Source organism: Aspergillus japonicus (genome assembly GCF_003184785.1).
Source record: "Aspergillus japonicus CBS 114.51 unplaced genomic scaffold BO86scaffold_7, whole genome shotgun sequence".
Taxonomy (NCBI): domain Eukaryota; kingdom Fungi; phylum Ascomycota; class Eurotiomycetes; order Eurotiales; family Aspergillaceae; genus Aspergillus; species Aspergillus japonicus.
This window is the reverse complement of record NW_020291644.1, coordinates 339664-356679: the sequence shown is the minus strand read 5'-3', so window position 1 is coordinate 356679 and position 17016 is coordinate 339664. Positions and strand designations below refer to the sequence as shown.

At 53.3% G+C, this 17016-nt stretch overlaps 7 protein-coding genes and 1 non-coding gene across 8 annotated transcripts; 6 read left to right on the top strand and 2 right to left on the bottom strand.

Moving 5' to 3' along the window:
* Positions 1-398: 398 nt before the first annotated feature.
* BO86DRAFT_305668 (DUF3425 domain-containing protein) lies at positions 399-1931 on the top strand (the record flags this gene model as incomplete). The annotated part of the gene is made up of 3 exons (XM_025667665.1): positions 399-555; positions 616-980; positions 1131-1931. The coding sequence occupies 3 exons, from the start codon at positions 399-401 to the stop codon at positions 1929-1931; spliced, it is 1323 nt and encodes a 440-aa protein (XP_025530860.1).
* Positions 1932-2174: 243 nt separating this feature from the next.
* Positions 2175-3550, top strand: BO86DRAFT_210582 (uncharacterized protein). The gene is made up of 2 exons (XM_025666835.1): positions 2175-2584; positions 2639-3550. The coding sequence occupies exons 1-2, from the start codon at positions 2417-2419 to the stop codon at positions 3491-3493; spliced, it is 1023 nt and encodes a 340-aa protein (XP_025530859.1). The 5' UTR covers positions 2175-2416; the 3' UTR covers positions 3494-3550.
* A 1501-nt stretch (positions 3551-5051) lies between these two features.
* On the top strand, positions 5052-6786 carry BO86DRAFT_355690 (FAD-binding oxidoreductase; the record flags this gene model as incomplete). Its single annotated transcript, XM_025669636.1, has 4 exons — positions 5052-5234; positions 5294-5504; positions 5571-6330; positions 6392-6786. The coding sequence occupies 4 exons, from the start codon at positions 5052-5054 to the stop codon at positions 6627-6629; spliced, it is 1392 nt and encodes a 463-aa protein (XP_025530858.1). The 3' UTR covers positions 6630-6786.
* Positions 6787-6922: 136 nt separating this feature from the next.
* BO86DRAFT_386516 (glycosyl hydrolase family 79 C-terminal domain-containing protein) lies at positions 6923-9526 on the top strand. Its single transcript, XM_025671353.1, has 5 exons — positions 6923-7626; positions 7710-7948; positions 8011-8151; positions 8258-8496; positions 8586-9526. The coding sequence occupies exons 1-5, from the start codon at positions 7418-7420 to the stop codon at positions 9318-9320; spliced, it is 1563 nt and encodes a 520-aa protein (XP_025530857.1). The 5' UTR covers positions 6923-7417; the 3' UTR covers positions 9321-9526.
* A 979-nt stretch (positions 9527-10505) lies between these two features.
* On the top strand, positions 10506-10980 carry BO86DRAFT_407376 (uncharacterized protein; the record flags this gene model as incomplete). The annotated part of the gene is made up of 1 exon (XM_025674263.1): positions 10506-10980. The coding sequence occupies one exon, from the start codon at positions 10506-10508 to the stop codon at positions 10860-10862; it is 357 nt and encodes a 118-aa protein (XP_025530856.1). The 3' UTR covers positions 10863-10980.
* A 75-nt stretch (positions 10981-11055) lies between these two features.
* Positions 11056-11127, top strand: BO86DRAFT_t79. The gene has a single exon. It is a non-coding gene; the product is annotated as a tRNA-Gly (tRNA).
* A 1040-nt stretch (positions 11128-12167) lies between these two features.
* BO86DRAFT_407375 (uncharacterized protein) lies at positions 12168-14699 on the bottom strand. Its single transcript, XM_025674262.1, has 3 exons — positions 13863-14699; positions 12602-13785; positions 12168-12527 (listed from the first exon to the last, which is right to left on the bottom strand). The coding sequence occupies exons 1-3, from the start codon at positions 14244-14246 to the stop codon at positions 12443-12445; spliced, it is 1653 nt and encodes a 550-aa protein (XP_025530855.1). The 5' UTR covers positions 14247-14699; the 3' UTR covers positions 12168-12442.
* Positions 14700-15133: 434 nt separating this feature from the next.
* BO86DRAFT_386514 (T6SS phospholipase effector Tle1-like catalytic domain-containing protein) lies at positions 15134-16363 on the bottom strand. Its single transcript, XM_025671352.1, has one exon. It carries the CDS (start codon positions 16346-16348, stop codon positions 15179-15181), a length of 1170 nt encoding a protein of 389 aa, XP_025530854.1. The 5' UTR covers positions 16349-16363; the 3' UTR covers positions 15134-15178.
* Positions 16364-17016: the final 653 nt, after the last annotated feature.

Sequence of the window (17016 nt, the reverse complement as noted above, 5' to 3'; positions counted from 1 at the left end):
TGATATGGGGATGAGCTCTTATGCTTTGATCAATGTACTTCTTACCTACCTATTTAGTTAGCACAGAAGCCAAAATTGTTTCTTCGATGTTGGTCATCCTACCGGAGCTTTCTGAGTAAATCATGGAAATAGTAACGTGCCAGCGTATTTGTGCGTTGGCAGGATAGGATTACGGAACAAATGGATTTGTGAGGGACTGCCCTGTCTGCCAGCTCCACATGCATAGAGCGAAAAAGTTAGCACTAGCCCTATTAGGGAAAGGCGTGATATGGCTGACATCAGCCATGGCCTGGCCGCCGCTTCTTCAGACCTCGTTTGACAATTTCACAACAAGCGCCCCGCGGTCCTCGCTGATATTCTCGCCTTCAAGGACCGTCCCTGGTTAATTACAATACGCTATGCCGATGCAGACCCAGGGTTCCACAGAGCCCAGTGACAGTACCGGAAGTGCAAAACGGAAGCCCGTCCGCCGCGACCCAGAGAAGAGGAGGCAACAGAACATTCAAGCCCAGAAAAAGTACAGTAAGTGCATGTCACTGCTGACTTTGGTGTCTGGTGTCTGATTATACCCAAATGCTTGATCTTGTCAGTACTAATTCTCTGTTTTTCTTTCAGGAGAGAAGCTTCGCAAACGGCTAGAGAACCTCGAGGCACTCGCAGCATCGGCTGCGCAGAACCATGCGGTTGAAAGAACAGCAGCTGTGGAGAATGACACCTCGGAAGCGGCCGTAGCGCAAGGGCCTTCGACTTTTCTGCCCCACATCGCTACAAATGGCATCCCGGCCTCTGAAGTCTCGGGGATATCAGTCCCCTTTCCATCTGCGGGCATTCCTGGAAATCCATGCACATCACTGGACGAGTTTTCAGCAGCCCTTTCACTGTGGGAACCTTCAACATGTGCCACTAACCTCGATTGTACCTCATCATCCCTCGCGATGTTCGACTCCACAATCTATGCACCCCCGCCGGATGATCTGTCGGTACCTAGTATTTGGGATACTTCTGTAGAGGCTTCGCTTTCCGACAATGTCTCTTCTGTTTCAAGCTTACGGGATTTTACCACTAGTGACCCGCAGTCAGATCAGCCGTTATCAGCGTCGAGCATAGTGCGCGCTCAATCTCAATCCGAGCCGTCCTTTCTCATCCCAGACGACCATGGCGACAACAATGGTGGCTCACACCGCGTCATCGCCATCAAATGCGGCTGCCTCAAGCCCCACATCCGCGTGCAGACCCACAGTCCTTACCCGTTCCGCTCAGGTGAAATTCGCATCATTATGCTCGAACCCGGTGCGCCAGCTGCGGATCCATATACTAACCACATCCGCATTGACCTGGTCTGCACCATGACAGCACTGTATACCCTCGGAACACACATCGGGGTCAACGAATCGATGCTGTGTGCCGACGAGTCTTTTTCGCCGTTCTACCGGCCAAGCGCAGCCTGTGCGGATGAGCTGGTCAAGGCAAACATGGTCGGCACAGTGCAAAGAATATTCAAGACCTTGAAACCGGATCTGCGGCCAAACCGTGAACAAATAATGATTGAGCACCACCCTTACATTGACATTTTGCCTTTCCCAACACTGCGAAGAAATCTACTGATCCTTCAAGCTGAGCTGGATGAAGATGAGTTCATGGATGATATAATTTCCGGCTTGGTCTGCTGGGGAGGAGCTGGCATGGGGAAACGGGACAGACAAAACTCGGTTGGACGTCATCCAACAGGCACACCGTGGGATGTCCGCAGTTGGGAGGCCAAAGTCTGGTTTTTAAAGAAGTATTGGGCACTGCTGGGCGGCGAAGATGGAGAGCTTGTGCGGCAAAGTGAGTGGTGGCGAGGACTCAGGGGGGAGGACGAGGAGGTGTTTGATCAGAGTGATTCGACGCCAGCAGACTCTCCGCTATTCTACTCAACCCTAGGGATCTGATCATAGGATTCCGAAGGCAGCTTGGACTGAGGGATGAACATCGTGAGTTGATAATGCAAAGGGCCCACAGGGGACGATAGCTTGATATCATTAGGATATTGTTTCCTGGAACGAACTCGTGCAACGTCAGAGGGATCATCCTCAGCTTGTGGGCACAAACATCAAAGATCGCTTCCTTGATAGGTTGGCAGTCAACTGTGCTTTCTACCCGGTCGCACAAGGTCAGATTCGGGAACATCAAGACATACGGGATCAGGGATGCTTCTCCACTTATATATGCTCCGATGCGTCATCACTATCCGGGCACTCCATGAAGACGCTACACAGACCGATGCAGATTTGCACCCGGGCACCCTGCGGCTGTCCTGCCCCATTTTAGACACTAGCTGAGAACTCATTCAGGTCGTGTAATATAAGATAGTCAGCTTAACAGCTGGCATGACTTTGGTCGGACTCAGTTTCATCTTGCAGTGCAAATTACAATAATGGCAGATACATCGCTTTGTTCACCCGACGCCAAACCAAGGTTGTTCATTCTCAATATTGTCTTTATCGTGCTCACAACATTGTCTACCACCGTTCGAATAGCGAGCAAATCCATCGCCGACCACCCCCTGTGGTGGTGGGATGATCACTTCGCCATCCTCTCTCTGGTATGGGGCTTAGGTATATGATACAGCACAGACCAACTGATCTATTACGCACAGCTGTCCGAAGTGCCCTATCTATCCCTCATAATCCTATGGCTCAAGATGGGCCTTTCTAATCACCCGGGCCTTGGGTTTCCGTACCTCTTCGCGGCTCTGTTCTTCTTTAACGGGGCCATCTGCTTCACCAAAATGTCCGCCATCTTCTTCTACGCCCGCGTTTTTGGCGTGCATAATCGCGTCTTCCGGATTCTCCTGTGGATTGCGGGCTCTCTCGTCGCGGGCTGGCTTGTATCTGTCTGGATCAGTACTGTTTTCCAGTGTCGACCGATCGCTAGAGCATGGAATCCCACGCTGTCGGGCACCTGCATTGAGCTCTACCCCTGGTACGTATCGACAGCGAGCCTCTCTTGCCTGATAGACCTCTATGTTCTCCTCCTCCCAGTCCCGCTTATCATCCGCCTCAAAACAAGTCTCCGTCGCCGCCTCCTCGTCCTCATTACCTTCTTCATGGCCTATTCGGTTGTTGTGATGTCTGTCATACGTCTCATCGTGATAGCCCAAGGCGATCCTTGTGGATCCGCCAAGCTGATCTGTGCAACGATGGAGTACGCTCAATGGGCTGTCCTCGAAAGTTCTATATCTGTGATCTCGATCAATGTACCGAGCGGCGTTGCACTTGCGAAGGCTATACTCAGGACGCCAGGACGCATGCGCGACAGTCCTAGGATGCCCATCGACCCACCCCGGCAGGTACACAAAAGGGTCTACAACGGAACGTCGTGTGTCGGCCTTGGCCATGAGGAAGACCTGAGTGAGGGAGGTACAGAGGTAGAGGACTTCCAAGGTGTGGAAATCAACACAACAATCTGTCTCAGGGAGATCAGGCTGCCAAAACCAATTCCTCCAACTTGAACTGATGAACACACTCATCCATCAAAGCAGAGCTGTTGTCAAAAGTTTCAGTTAGTCAACACCAGTATGTCATTGCTTTCTAGATAAAAACAAAATGAATTCCAGAAGAAGTAACCAAAAAACAGCTCGCCCGCCATCGCGGGCTACGAAAACCCCTCTTATCCCCGGGTGTTTTCATACCGTTGAATCCCGAAATTGGTAGAGCCAGCGTCTGGAAGTGCCAAGCCGGGATTCGGACGCAGGACTTGGGGCGTTTGCCTCTACGATCAGCCAGCGTGTCCCAAGTACGCCACAGGCCCTGCTGGTTGCCAAGTGAATACCGGTTGTGAAATATATGTCTTGTTGTGGTGTCTGGGATAAGAAGGCGGTCCGGTGCATTCTCGGGAATGCGAGTTGCGGGGGAAAGACCCACCGCACCCATCGGCAGAATCTCGCTCTATACCGCCTTCGTGATATCAGAACCGGGGGGGGGGGTGATTCGACTTGCCCAGTGCACTTAGCAGTCATTAGATGCGACATTCTTGGTGCTATCATGGCGAGGCTCATGTCGTTTGCAAGTGAGGCAAACCGTTTTTTTCTATCGCTGGCAATACATATTCCTTAAATTGTCTACACTAAATGGCCACCAAATTGACAAAATATATCTGTTCAGTGGGTTGGGTATCCGTTCTGCCCAGCGTGTTCCTGATTACCTGCCTCGACACACAATACTCAAAATACTCATCCTGATCGCGATCTTTCCGTTCCCTTTTAAGTTTCAGTAACCAGCTTTCACGCGCGTACTAGGTGCCGGCCGGGGGCACAGGGTTGATGGATCACGAGCTTCGCTTGCGCAGTAAAGACAAGATGGAGCCAAGCATACTGCGCCAACAAGGCTTATCATTCTAGATCAACTCCAACCCCACTGCTTCGAAGTCCGCGCAATATGCTATTGACCGGATTATTGTTCCATCGGTTAGCCGCTTCGGGTTCCAGCTGCTCAACGGCAACTTGACATTGGGGAAAGGTTTCGGAGGTTGGTTCACATCTGGTCCCATTCGATTGCTACATTGATAGAAGGGAGATTTACAAGCGTGGGATTAATCTGGTTTGCTAACAGCTGCGAATGATCAATAGGGACAGTAGGTAATCACTGGCGAAATCTCCTTCGATATTCATTCCTCTTGGTACGCAGCATATGATCACTATAATTCGGTTCATGCTATTGCGACTCATCTTCTCGGATTTCCTATATTCTTTGTTCTGCGCTTGGTTATTTGGAGTGAACAGCCTGTCGTCTGTGGCTCTCTCCATCTCGGTTCTCTCGTGTTAGACGACGCTGCCAGGAGTAGATTTATTGGTTCGAATTTGACAGAGTCCGACAAACCGTCAAGTAGCATGAAAGACCCACTCGAAGCTATACAAAGTATGTACTATAGGGGGGTCAGCTTACTACATCTTACGGTTTACCTGAACGTGTCAACCCCACCTCGAATATATAAGCCGGCTGTAGCCGTCTCATTTGGTCTTCTCCAATGCCCACTTTCTTGGCCTTTCTTTCTGACCCATCTTCTCAATCATGTCCGCTCAGGTTTTATCCCAGCTTCCAGCTCTTCAGGCAACAGTTGCCCCCAACTGCAAAATTCTGCAAGACCCTGGGACCCCGGAATTCAGCCAACGCCTGAGGCGTTGGACTAATATCGACCACCAAACCCCGACTGCGATCATCCTGCCGAGCACCGAAGAAGACTGTCTCAAAACTGTGAGGCCCCGGTAGCAAGAAGCCCGAGTATCGGGGCATATGTGCTGATGTTGGTGCAGGTTCGATGGGCACTTCGGTCCTCTATCCCGTTTGTACCTACTTGCGGAGGCCACAGTGCTTGGTCTACGATCGGCGAAGGCGGCGTCATCATCGATCTGAGTAACTATACCCATATTTCGGTAGATAAAGCAGCAAGAACGGCCACCATAGTCGGCGGGGTCCTGTCCAAACAGGTGGGCCTGCGCCTCGCGGAAGCAGGGTTATTTACAGGTAGTTCAATCGCCCCCAACGCTGTTTCTTTCTCTCATTGCTAATACTCATATGGAATCCCTCTAGCTCTCGGAAACGGCAACACTGTTGGCGCAATCCCGTACTTCCTCGGCGGAGGCGCTTCCATCACCTCCTCCATCACCGGGTTTGGGTCTGACCAAATAATCTCCGCGCGGGTCATCACCGCCACGAACGGCGGAACACTTGTGGAGGTGACGGAATTCGAGAATCCGGATCTTTTGTGGGCGCTACGCGGTGCTGGCCAGTTCTTCGGGCTTGTCACCCAGCTGACTGTTCGTGCTCATTCGCTTTCTTTGCTGCGAAAGCAGGTGGGCCTTATCTGGGTTGGGGCGTTCGTCTTCCCGCTGCATCGCGCGGCGGAGGTCGCTCGCGTGATGAAGCCGCTCATGGCAGACGGGCAGCATGCGACGGCTGGCTTGATGATGATCATGGCCCCTCCGCCGGCTCGCGTGCCCTCGCTGGTTATCTCCGCGCGGTACACGGGTGACGAGGATCCGCATGTGCCCTTTGGGCCACTGTACGAGCTGCAGCCGGTGATGGTGACTGGAGGAGAGGTACCAGTGCAGAATGCAAGTGATGCGCGGGAGGTCCTGTGCGCTAAGGGTGACTTTAAGCAGTTCGGCGTGGTAGGGCTGCATGAATTCAATGAGGATGCGTTTGTGCAGACGGTCAAGTTATGGGAGAGAATGGTCAAAGAATGTCCTGATGCAATCAATACTGCGTTTAATTTCCAGTGGGATGCAAGGCCTGTCAAGGCGCCTGATGTGGACTCGGCTCAATCGCTGCATGACATTCGCTACTGGCAGTATGTGCCTCCTTTCCGCTGTTCATGAGTAAGAATGCTAACTCTGCCGGGGTGACGCTAGGAACAACTTGATCTGGCATACAGACGCAGCCAACCGGGGCAAGGTGAACAGCTATAACGAACAGTGCATTGCCATCATGCGTGGAACGGACGAGTCGCGTTTTGTGGACTTCCAAAACGGAACCCGCACTGGACCTATCCATAGACGATACCGCGGGGAAGCGCGACTTGAGAAGCTGCGTCGGTTGAAACGAGAGTGGGATTATGAAGGGGTGTTCACTCGGCAATTGCTTGATTGAGCGTTCATATAATGCTCTCGTTGTGACAGGCGCCTGGGGACCATGAAAATGACGGATCGTGTACTATCTAGAAGGAACCTAGTCAGAAGTATACTATAGCATAGACAAATTGCATTCATATTTTGTGAATTGACATTGGACGAATAGTGGCTTAACTTAGGAAACGCGAAGTTGAGGTCTCTGACATGAAAAGGTACTGTTGGAGCAGGCCATTGCGCAGAATATCACGTGATTCACATCGCGCCATTACCTCCACCATCTTGATTGCCTTTCCTCCATCAATCAATCAAACATATCTCACCACTGCTTCCAGACATCATGGTTAGAGGCTGACGATCACCTTGTATGAGCTAAGATACTCTTTCCACAGACTCCGTGTTCCTACTCGATGTTTTACGCCTTCCGTGTCAGAAGAGGACTGATCTACAGACTGCCTCGTCCACGATACACGTACGTCATTGGGGGCATCAGGCACAGCCATGATAGGCATCGGCTATTGAATCCTTCAAGTCCAACATAATAATCATACGCCGACAATGCGGGGAATCAAGCATTGAGAACCCAAGATGTGTTGCGGCTTGTGCTTGCAGCTGCAACAGGGTGGTCATTGGAGGAAAAACTGCCGGCTAAGAGAACGACTGGAGTTCGTACTCGGGACGAGATCAACCGAGTGACTGCAGGGTCATCACACGCAGATACACAAATACGCAGATGCGTGCGATGTTTCGTCGGGACGAAAATGCTGTTGTCTACAGTGTGCCTCTTATCGCCAATCTACAATCTTCGCTATGAACGCCTCTCTATATCTGTTACTCGCCTTGTGCAATCTTCTCCAATTGGGGAGCTGGGCAATCGCTGCTACGGTGTACAATGTGACCAGTACAGTTTCGCTGGCCCCTGCCTCGTCACCTCGCCCTGAGAAGCCTGTGCATGATGCTGACTACCACTCCTTCTCCATTGAATTCTGCTATATTGTGGACTACGCTGGGAATGATACGTGAGCTTCTTTCTCACCCTTGAAACTCCGAGAGGTGGAGCAAAGAAGCATGGGTCTAATGTATAGCTGGATCGTTTCCACAGACACCCCAACCTCTTCTCGCGCCAGGTCATCCAGAACCTCAAAGACATTGCCGGCAAGGCCCCCATCTTCCGGGTGGGCGGGAGTACGCAGAACTCGGCGGTCTACTATCCCGACCAGACAGAGGCGTTGATAGATCCGTTTGATTCAATTGCCTCCAGCCAGCCGCGTCACTCGTACTTTGGCCCGGCGTTTCTGCAGTCCTTCCGGCAATTTCCCGCTGGGTCTCAGTATATCTTTGGTACAAAAAAGCCTCCAAAATGCGGATGAAAGGCGAAGAATACTGACGTGGATGACTTTAAGGTCTGAACTTCTTTAATGCTGAGAACGAAACTCTGTTTGAGGTGGGGAATGGATTGGCGCAGTGTGTTCTCGAGGCTCATGCTGCCTATCATGCCATCGGGGATGCTCTTTACGGATTTGAGATTGGAAATGAGGTTGACTGTGCGTTTGGACTCCTTTCCCAACCCCAATTCTTCTTCTGTTTCGTTCGAATCCCGGACTACACGGTTCATTTCACTGATCGATTGACGTGGGGCGTTATATGCAGCATGGGCCGGAGGCCAACGACGACCAGCGAACTGGACAGTTCAAGACTATGTCAATCAGTGGAACGAGTATGCGTCGGCCATCAGCGAGAACCTCACCCAACACGACGCAGAACAGCTGTTTCAGGGATGTGCTTTTGAAGCTCCGCGCCATGTTACAGCAGCAACGGATTGGAACGTGGAGAATGCCGAAGCGGATGGGATGCGCGTGAACAAGGCGAAGAGCGTGGCTGACCATGAGGTAGGCTGCACTAAATCTATCCTTTATTTCCCTTGTCCCTTTGGAGCCGTGCTTGAACTGGAAATAATAACTGACCATCAGGGTTATAGTATATGGGTGCCGCCTGTGACTACAGCGGGGTAGGCCCCACGATCGCGACCACGATCTTTGACCGTACGAATGTGCTGTCGCGGGTGTGGTATCACGACTATCTGGGCAACGTCACCACGGCGTCAGGCATCCCTTACGTCTTGGGTGAGACCAACTCGATCTCGTGTCAGGGCGCGCGAGGGATCTCGGACGTAATGGCGGCGGCGGTCTGGGCAGTCGATTACGTGCTGTACCTGTCGTCGCTACGGGTGGAACGTGTGCATTTCCACATGGGGACGCGGTACCCCTACGCCAGCTGGCTGCCTGTGACCTTCAACGAGACGGCGCCCACCGTGTTCCCCATTTACTATGCCGCCCTGTTCAATGCTCACGTCTTCTCAGGCGGCAACAAGCAAACTGAGGTGCTTGTCAACACCACCGACTTTGGTGCGTACGCCGTCTACAGCCAGGGAAAGCTGGAGTCCCTCGTTGCCGTCAGCTTGTCAGTGTGGAATTCCACCTTCACTGCAACCGAGCGCCCTTACACGGCCCTCGAGCTGCCGGCGACCGGCTGGGAAAATGCCAAGGTGATGAGATTGACCAACCCGGGAGTAGACGTGGCCGCGAACATCACGCTGGCGGGCCAGTCTGTGAATGCACAGGGGAAGATCGTTGGCACCGCGGTGTATGAGAAGGTGCAACAGAGGAAAGTCTGGGTGGGAGCCGGAGAAGCTGTGTTGATTCAGCGGGGATGAAGCGGTATTTCTTGGTCGATGAAGAGGATGAAAAATTCTGTTGAATTGAAGTTGTCCAGATTTTCTGAGGAGAGGGACCCTCGCAAGTGTAAGCATTGGATTGCTGGTCGAAGCTGTAGGTAGAGACTTCTGTAGGACTCGGAGGGATTAATTAGTGACCATACATGAGGAAACTTGAACAATCGAACCACCCACACGTATTTACCGGTTGTCTAAACAGGCCCTGTTCTTGGAAATGTCGTATCTTCAGGATCTTATTGTCGTTTCAAGGGTGAAAGGAAGACAAGTGCTTACCGTTGTAATGAATCTTCTGAGTTCGAAGGGAACACAACGGCTCAGAGGCGGAGATTAGGGACGCCGACACAAAGAGAACCTTGGAGGCGACATCCTCTGTCATAGCAGGCTCGCTGGACATACCAGCACGTGACTCTTGTCGCAGCTTCACTTTCCCTCCATCTTCATCTTCCAACTTTCTTGATCACTTTTCACTCCTTTCACTGATCAAGCGTATTTCACACCACCACTTCCATACGTCGAAGTTGACAGCTGAATGTCAACAGCGACGCAGTAACGCACTGGAATTGCCGAAACGATATTCTACGACCATCCGCGAGCGATTCGGTGTCTGTGCTCATATCCACCATCTGAAGCAGTTGACCCGAATAGGACTCTACCATTGAAGCAAACGGACTCGGTGCCCGAGCCCCTCCACGGACACTTATTTATCCACCACAATTCTCCACTCACCTGTACCAAGTTGTGGGGAAATTACCCCTGCTTTACTGGAACTGGGCATGGGAAATCATCCTGTCGGGTGCAGGCCGCAGTGATGAAAATGTCTCACACGGGTCGGCTACTGACAGTGTCCCCTCGGAGGATCATGGACCCGGTGCGAGGAGGAGGTCTGATCGACTGGCTGATTGATTCTGTCAACGATGGACAGTCCATGCTATTCGCCTTACGAATAGATCTTCTGAGGTGTCTCAGTGAGTGACGTACACGGGTCATTTCTGCCCGTGTTGCGACGGTGTTATGGCTGTTGTCGATCAAGATATCTACAGAGTGCAAAATGAGGTATATAAGGTCTCCGGAGATAATCCCTCGAGAGTTGAAGCATAGCATGATCAACAACCAAAGCCTACCCGAAGACAATCGTGACTTGACCTCAACAGAAAAGCATTCCAAATGTATTTCTTCCAGATTATCTACGTGGTGTGGGCGATATCTGGGACAGTCTCGGCGCAGCTCTCCGGGAGCGTTGGCCCGCAGACCTCCTACTCGGACAAGGCCAATGCCAAGATCTGTAATATTTCCGACTACGGAGCGGTCGAAAGCGATAGCACCAACGACGTCGGGCCCACTCTCCAGGATGCCTTGGATGACTGTGCGAGTGGGGGAATGGTGTACATACCCTCGGGGAACTACTACATCTCAAGCACGGTCACCCTCAGCAGTGCGACAGGCATTGTGCTGCAACATGACGGAATCCTGTACCGCACGGCTGCTGAGAACTGCGTGGCACTTGTTTTAGAACTGGCCTAGGTTCTACTCGGACAATTCGCGCCCTACGATTCAATTATTGTGCTCCACAAATGATACAAACACCCATATCGTCTTGAACAACATCGCCCTCTGGACTGATAGCGGCGCTGAGGTTACCTGGACCTGCGAGAATGCTTATGACAGTGAAACTTGTGTAGAAGGTGAAAATCATGCTGCTGTTTCTACAACATCAGCGTTAGTGGTGTAGCGGTTAGCATTGTTGCCTTCCAAGCAATAGATCGGGGTTCGACTCCCCGCTGACGCAATCTCTTTTTTGCTTTTCATTTTTGGTGGCACACGATCCAGACATGAAACTACAGAGGGTTGTTGTTGTTGTCCCTTATCTTAGACACAATGGTGGTGGAGCTATACGTCGCCATCGGCTTGAGAAGAGCTTCATACTCTTGATCTGAAGAGACAGCTGCATTGAGACGGAATCAGTCCAATCCAATCTAGTCCAGACCGCTGCCAGCAATAGCCGATTGGCGTATTTGCGTGCCCTCGGCGTTGACGTCCTTATTGCGGTCGTTACACCATCACTAAGGGCGACGAGTACGGGTCAGCATATCCACCTGGGCCCCCGTCATGAGACAGAAACCGGGTTCCTGATGCAAACGCTGAGCTAGGCCGTCCAGAGCAAGCGCTTCAATGGCGAAGCCTTCATCTCCACATACGCCCAGTTGAAAAGAGGATACGTACTTCCTACCCTCCGCCTTCAACCGCTCCACCTCATCGGGCGACCCGCCGCTCAATGACACGATCAGGAGGTCTTGTCTAGCCTCAATAGCAGTCCGCGCTGGCGGAACTGGGCACAACGCATGAGAAGTTTGTTGTCAACCTTGAGGGTTTTGAGAATGTCGCTTTCGATCACCCCCCGGCGCGCTGTGACTTTTGGCCGGGTGTTGCGGTGTCTATTCCTGTGTAGGTTCACACCCTGCTAAGCGAGAATAAGCCTCATTAGCTTTTACGAGAAAGGTGAGCGGAGGAACTCCATATTATCCCGACCATATTCACAATGATAAATTACTGTGAGTAGCCTGGATAGGGCCCTACATCATATTTACTGCAGTGCCGGGTTACGCTGTAGGCACTGGTTTTGATCAAAACAAACGGCGGATGGCCTGAAAAAGTCACCCCGCCACAATCTATTGCTTCCAGATTATATTACTGCAGGTAGCGAGAGTCAAGGACGAGGTTTGCTGTGGCTTCACACCTAGCAAATCTAATTGTACCCGAGATGCTCATGGCCCCTGCGGATGGTATCACGTGCTAACTTTCACCTTCCCAATTGCGTCTCATCCCCTCATCAAACACTCATCCCTTCATCCACCATTGCTGCTTTCACATACGCTCAAGAGCCCTCTCATCTTCTTGTTCGAGAGCAGGTCGACTCCTCTTGCATTGCTCCATGAGTCTGTACTCTACCGAACAATTTCACCGTGATGCCTGACAGAAGGAGATAAGTCATTGAATAGCATGTTTCTCGCTTGCTAAATTTCACTATGCAGCGAAAGGCCAAGAGCTCCGATCATTATTGCCTACCACGTATCCTATTGGTCTCGAATAACACAATCTTCGTCTCAGAACCCAAATTCCAATTGTACGCTCGGAACCGCTGTGGAACTCGCCGGCAAGGAGAATGTCACATTCCAGAACTCAAAATTGCTAGTGAACGGTTAGTAAGTTCCAATTTACCATGGGATACAGTAGGAGATGGCGATGTGGCAAAGGAGACTCACTGAATCACTTCACACGTGCCGCCCAAGAGCCCGCAAAACGAGATATCTGGAACGGGATCAACAGTACCGCCTACCACTTTGATCCTGAGCCCGTCTACATCCTCGAACCCAGCGATATCACGCTTCGCGCCGAGAGGGTTCGAAGCCAGCACGAACGTAAATGTGCTCGACGCGTTGCCCAGCGGGTAGGTGAGATTCAACGCGTAGGGGGCGACGTCGGCCACCAGGGCAGTCTCTTCAGCATAGAGGTTGAAGTACCCGATCGAGGCGTCAGGGCGGAGCCACTGCACGACAACGGGGCTGAACGAGGTCGAATCCTCCGAGAATCCACCTACAACAGACTGATTGAAGGAGGCGGTTCCGATGGTCAAGTTACGTGACAGCCAGGTGGTGATGTTGCGCGGTTCGAGATCCGCCGGCGGAGCAAAGGCGTGCCCATTGTAGGTACGCTGCTCGTTCTCCGCGAACCCTTGCAGACGCGCGCGGGCAGCGGCCGGAACGAGGGTTTGATGAAATTCCGACAGAACGGCAACGAGCGGCGCGATCTCAAAGTCGTCGGCGTGGGCCATCGTCCAGATTGGTGAGGTCGCATTGGGGAAGACGTGCTCCTTGTCGACCAGCGACCACACCCACAGCGACATGATGGCCACGTACTTGTTCATGTCATAGCCGTATGATCGATCCCACGGCCCGGCGAAGTTGCGCAGGTTGGCGTTCCACAGCTGCGACTCGTAGCCCCAGATGGTCTCGATCACGCGGTGCGCCTGCTGGCCGATGGTGGCGTTCGTCGCGCCGAGGTACTTGGCCGCGATGGTGAGGGCATACAGCGAGACGCCGGCGTAGGTCGGTCCATTGAACTCGGAGAGCGTGCCGTTGCGGTCGAACAATTCCAAAAACGCACGGGCGTCGTGGTCGCCTGCGGCCGTCATATTGGCATTGCCGAACTTGCGTCCTGTCCAGGAGCCCACCACCGTCCGCATCAGCCAGGCGTTCGAGTACGCGGGGTACAGATTGTCGCCATCCACGCCACCGACGCGGTAGGTATCCCCGACGGTGTTGTTGTACAGGCTGTCGAGGATCAGCTCCTGCACGGTTCTGGGCAGTCGGTCGCCGAATTCCTCGTAAATGACAATCAACGCCGTCCCGATGAACCCTCGCCAGTTGGGATCCCACGAATTATAGATCTAGGTACCAAGTTAGCTCCCAGCATCCCGCCCGCCCTTGCCCCCGCCACAAATTTATGGGCTGAATATATACTCACAACAGGAGGATAAGCCGGCGTCCCCACCGTCGGTTGTTCTGGGTACTTGGTGTAATCGCCGTACCACTGCACCGAGACATTCTTCTCCTGCCCCCCGATGACATTCTGCAAGATCCTCACCGCTTCATTGCGGTCCTCTCCACGATCTCGTTGCAGCAACCCCGCCGCATACCATACGCTGGACCGGGTCTCATGCGGCCCAGCCGCAAGCGGGAAGTAAAAGTATCGGAGATACGCGGCAGCCGGGTCGTAGATCGCATCTTGGATGACCATCGACTCGTCGAAGAGACTCTGTGCAGAAGTGCTGAGGTTCACGGCCTGCACGGCAGTTACTCCCAGCAGGCCCAGCCTGAGGAGTTGAGGCCAAATGATTTTCCAGCGCATGGTCGACGATCCTTTGATGGGTGGTACCCTAGTTATCGGATTGGGATTCGGCAAATGATTCCTGGGTGGAAGTGCACCCCTGTCGTTGACGGTACTTTATAACTTCTGCCTCCACCGGAGAAATTTCACCGGATTGCACCGCAATGGCCGGAAATACTGCTAGAGTATGATGATCTTGATTGCCCTTGGGCCAATGATGCCTTTCAGTGGACCAGTATGCGGGGCGAAGGACCAACCCTAAGCGGGGCGCGATAAGATAAGATACCCAGCCGAGGTTGTGATTGTGCCTCTGCTTGTTCCCCCGCATCGGTTGCTCGCGGTGGTACCACCAGCCACCACTTTGTGTTCCCAGCCACCCCAAATGAACATGGCGCTCTTGCGGGGTAGAGTGGTTTGATTGCTGTGATGATGTCACTTGGTGTGCCCTTCATCTTTATCATCTGCTTGGATAAGTGAGATCTGTCCGCCCACCGGGTTGTTGATGGTTTGTTGCCGCGTGAGGCGTTTGGATTCCAGAGATGGAGCGTGGCATGATTGTTCGGCTACTTGTTTTTCTGTTGAACTTCCGCACACTCTAATACTTGTGCCACATTGGAGAGATTGCGGGATGAAAGGGAAGAAGACACGTTCGAAACCTTTAGCTTGAAGGATCAATAAACGTCACCCGTTCCTCCAATGTTCGACTACTGACGGACGGGGATTCATTACCCGCGACTGCGGCAGGTCCCTCGACCCGGGAGCCAGGTACATGAGTGTGGTACAGTTACACCGTCCCGCGCATGATCTGTACTTCCTACCAGCTGTTGTACCACAGCACCTCGTCTGTTGCAAGATACCTTGTACAAAATGACTTCCACCCCCGTGGAAGCAATTGATTAATGCAATAGCAGGACACAACCCCCACCAGCGTTTCCCCTGTTCAACAAACGACGCTACTGCCTCAACCTCCACTTCACATACGACCTAGAAGGGTAGCGCCGCTCACTCACCCGTGCCAAATCCCCCACACACCCGGGGATATCCTCATCAAACCCGTAGAAATCATAGACCACCGCATCATCATCCGGAATGAGCCTGTCCCGCAGATCGAAGAACAACTGATAGAGGGCAGACACCTTACCTCGAGTTCCCCGCAGCGTCCGCACAACATCCAGAATGAACGACCCAAACGGCGCATACGACAGAATATGCCCGTAGACATCACCGTCGCCGGTGCGACCAGGCTCCCACGCTCTGCCATGAATACTCTCCGTCACATCCTCAATCACCCGATCAATGTTCAATATCACTTGATAATTGGGGGCCGTGCTATGCGCCCGGATAGCCAGCAACATCCACCGCAGCGCCAGATCGGCCAACACATGGTTCGGCTCGATGACTTTGCTCGCAAACCCAAACCACCGACTAGCCAGCAGAGACTCGAGCCACCCACCACCAAACTCGCGCAGAAACCGGAAGCGCTGCCGGCCGAGATCGTAGTGGCACCCCGGGAGCCACTCCTGCCGCGTCACCCCAAACCGGTCCCAGTCCCGCTCACAATGCCTCGCCAAATCGCGACTCACCAGACACGGCTGGAAGATAAACAGCCGATCGTGTAGCGACACCGCATGGTGCACATTCGCCACGACCGTCGAGACGTGCTGATCGTAGAACACCGGCCAGTCCAGCCCCACCCCGCCGGTGTACTCGGGAATACCCAAGCTGCCGACCGTGTCGAGGAGGCCCATGAACCGGATGGGCGGGTGGAAGCGCGGCGCAGCCGCATCCTGCGGATCCTCGTCGCCAATCAGCGGCCAGGATTTCGTCTGCCGGAAGCGCAGGGACTGCGGCGCGTGCGGCGCGTTGCTCGCGTACGGCGAGCGGTAGAGGTTGTAGACTGTCTCGCAGAGGAGGCGGGTTTGGGCCATGTCGATCTCGCCGGTGCCGGGAATCCGGAGCGGGCGCACGATGCCGCAGTTGTTGATCATCCCCGCCACGGCGCGCGCGAGGTAGGCGCCCCGCGAGAGTCCGAAGAGCCAGATCTCGTGTGAAGGGTAGGTGTAGTTGTGTACGAGGTATTCGTAGATCGTGATGCATTGCTGTCCGATGTCTTGGCCGGTCATGCCGTTGAAGAGGTAGCTGGGTGGGGTGGGGGTGTGTTAGTGGTGGTTGGGCTGGGGGTATGGTCGTGGTCTGGGCAAACAACGGGTGTGGGATGAGCGGAGGATCAGGGAAGGGGATATACTCCAGGAACGAACTACCCAGTCCTACACCTTCAAGATAGAGGACCCCGTCCGGAGATTGGATCCGGGCGCCGATTCGTACGCCGAACAGTTCGGCGAGTTTGTAGATGTTGCTGCGGGTGTTGGTCTCGCGACCGCACCAGGTCCCGTCGCAGAGGATGATGAGGGGTTTGGTCGGGTGGTCTGTTGGGGCTGGGCGGGTTAGCGTGCGCGATGGTTTCGGTAGGCAGGACATGATTGCTCTTGTATAGGCAGTGGTGGATATGGTTAGATCTGTGTATGCATTGAGTGAGAGGTGCCAGAGAGAAAGAGAGAGAGAGAGAGAGATCAGCACGGAGAAGGGGATGAACGAGGGAGGCAGCTACTGCAGCCTTAACAGGGCAGCGGCACGGGACGGACTATCCATGGGTCTCGCGCTGGATGGCGTCGCAGGGCCCGTGCACACGAGCTCCTCTCCGCTTGGCCCTGCTACGCCAAACACGAGTACGATCGGCGGAGTGTCAGATGGGGAGTGGGTTCGGCTGGGGAACTTTATTTGTGATCTAGAC

Coding starts and splice junctions, on each gene's coding strand:
- BO86DRAFT_210582 (XM_025666835.1), top strand. CDS start 2,417: ATGGCAGATACATCGCTTTGTTCACCCGACGCCAAACCAAGGTTGTTC. Junction 2,585..2,638: donor ACTTCGCCATCCTCTCTCTG/GTATGGGGCTTA, acceptor TATTACGCACAG/CTGTCCGAAGTGCCCTATCT.
- BO86DRAFT_386516 (XM_025671353.1), top strand. CDS start 7,418: ATGAACGCCTCTCTATATCTGTTACTCGCCTTGTGCAATCTTCTCCAA. Junction 7,949..8,010: donor TGGGTCTCAGTATATCTTTG/GTACAAAAAAGC, acceptor GATGACTTTAAG/GTCTGAACTTCTTTAATGCT. Junction 8,152..8,257: donor GATTGGAAATGAGGTTGACT/GTGCGTTTGGAC, acceptor CGTTATATGCAG/CATGGGCCGGAGGCCAACGA.
- BO86DRAFT_407375 (XM_025674262.1), bottom strand. CDS start 14,246: ATGCGCTGGAAAATCATTTGGCCTCAACTCCTCAGGCTGGGCCTGCTG. Junction 13,786..13,862: donor CGCCGGCTTATCCTCCTGTT/GTGAGTATATAT, acceptor CTTGGTACCTAG/ATCTATAATTCGTGGGATCC. Junction 12,528..12,601: donor GGCACGTGTGAAGTGATTCA/GTGAGTCTCCTT, acceptor ACCGTTCACTAG/CAATTTTGAGTTCTGGAATG.
- BO86DRAFT_386514 (XM_025671352.1), bottom strand. CDS start 16,348: ATGACCGGCCAAGACATCGGACAGCAATGCATCACGATCTACGAATAC.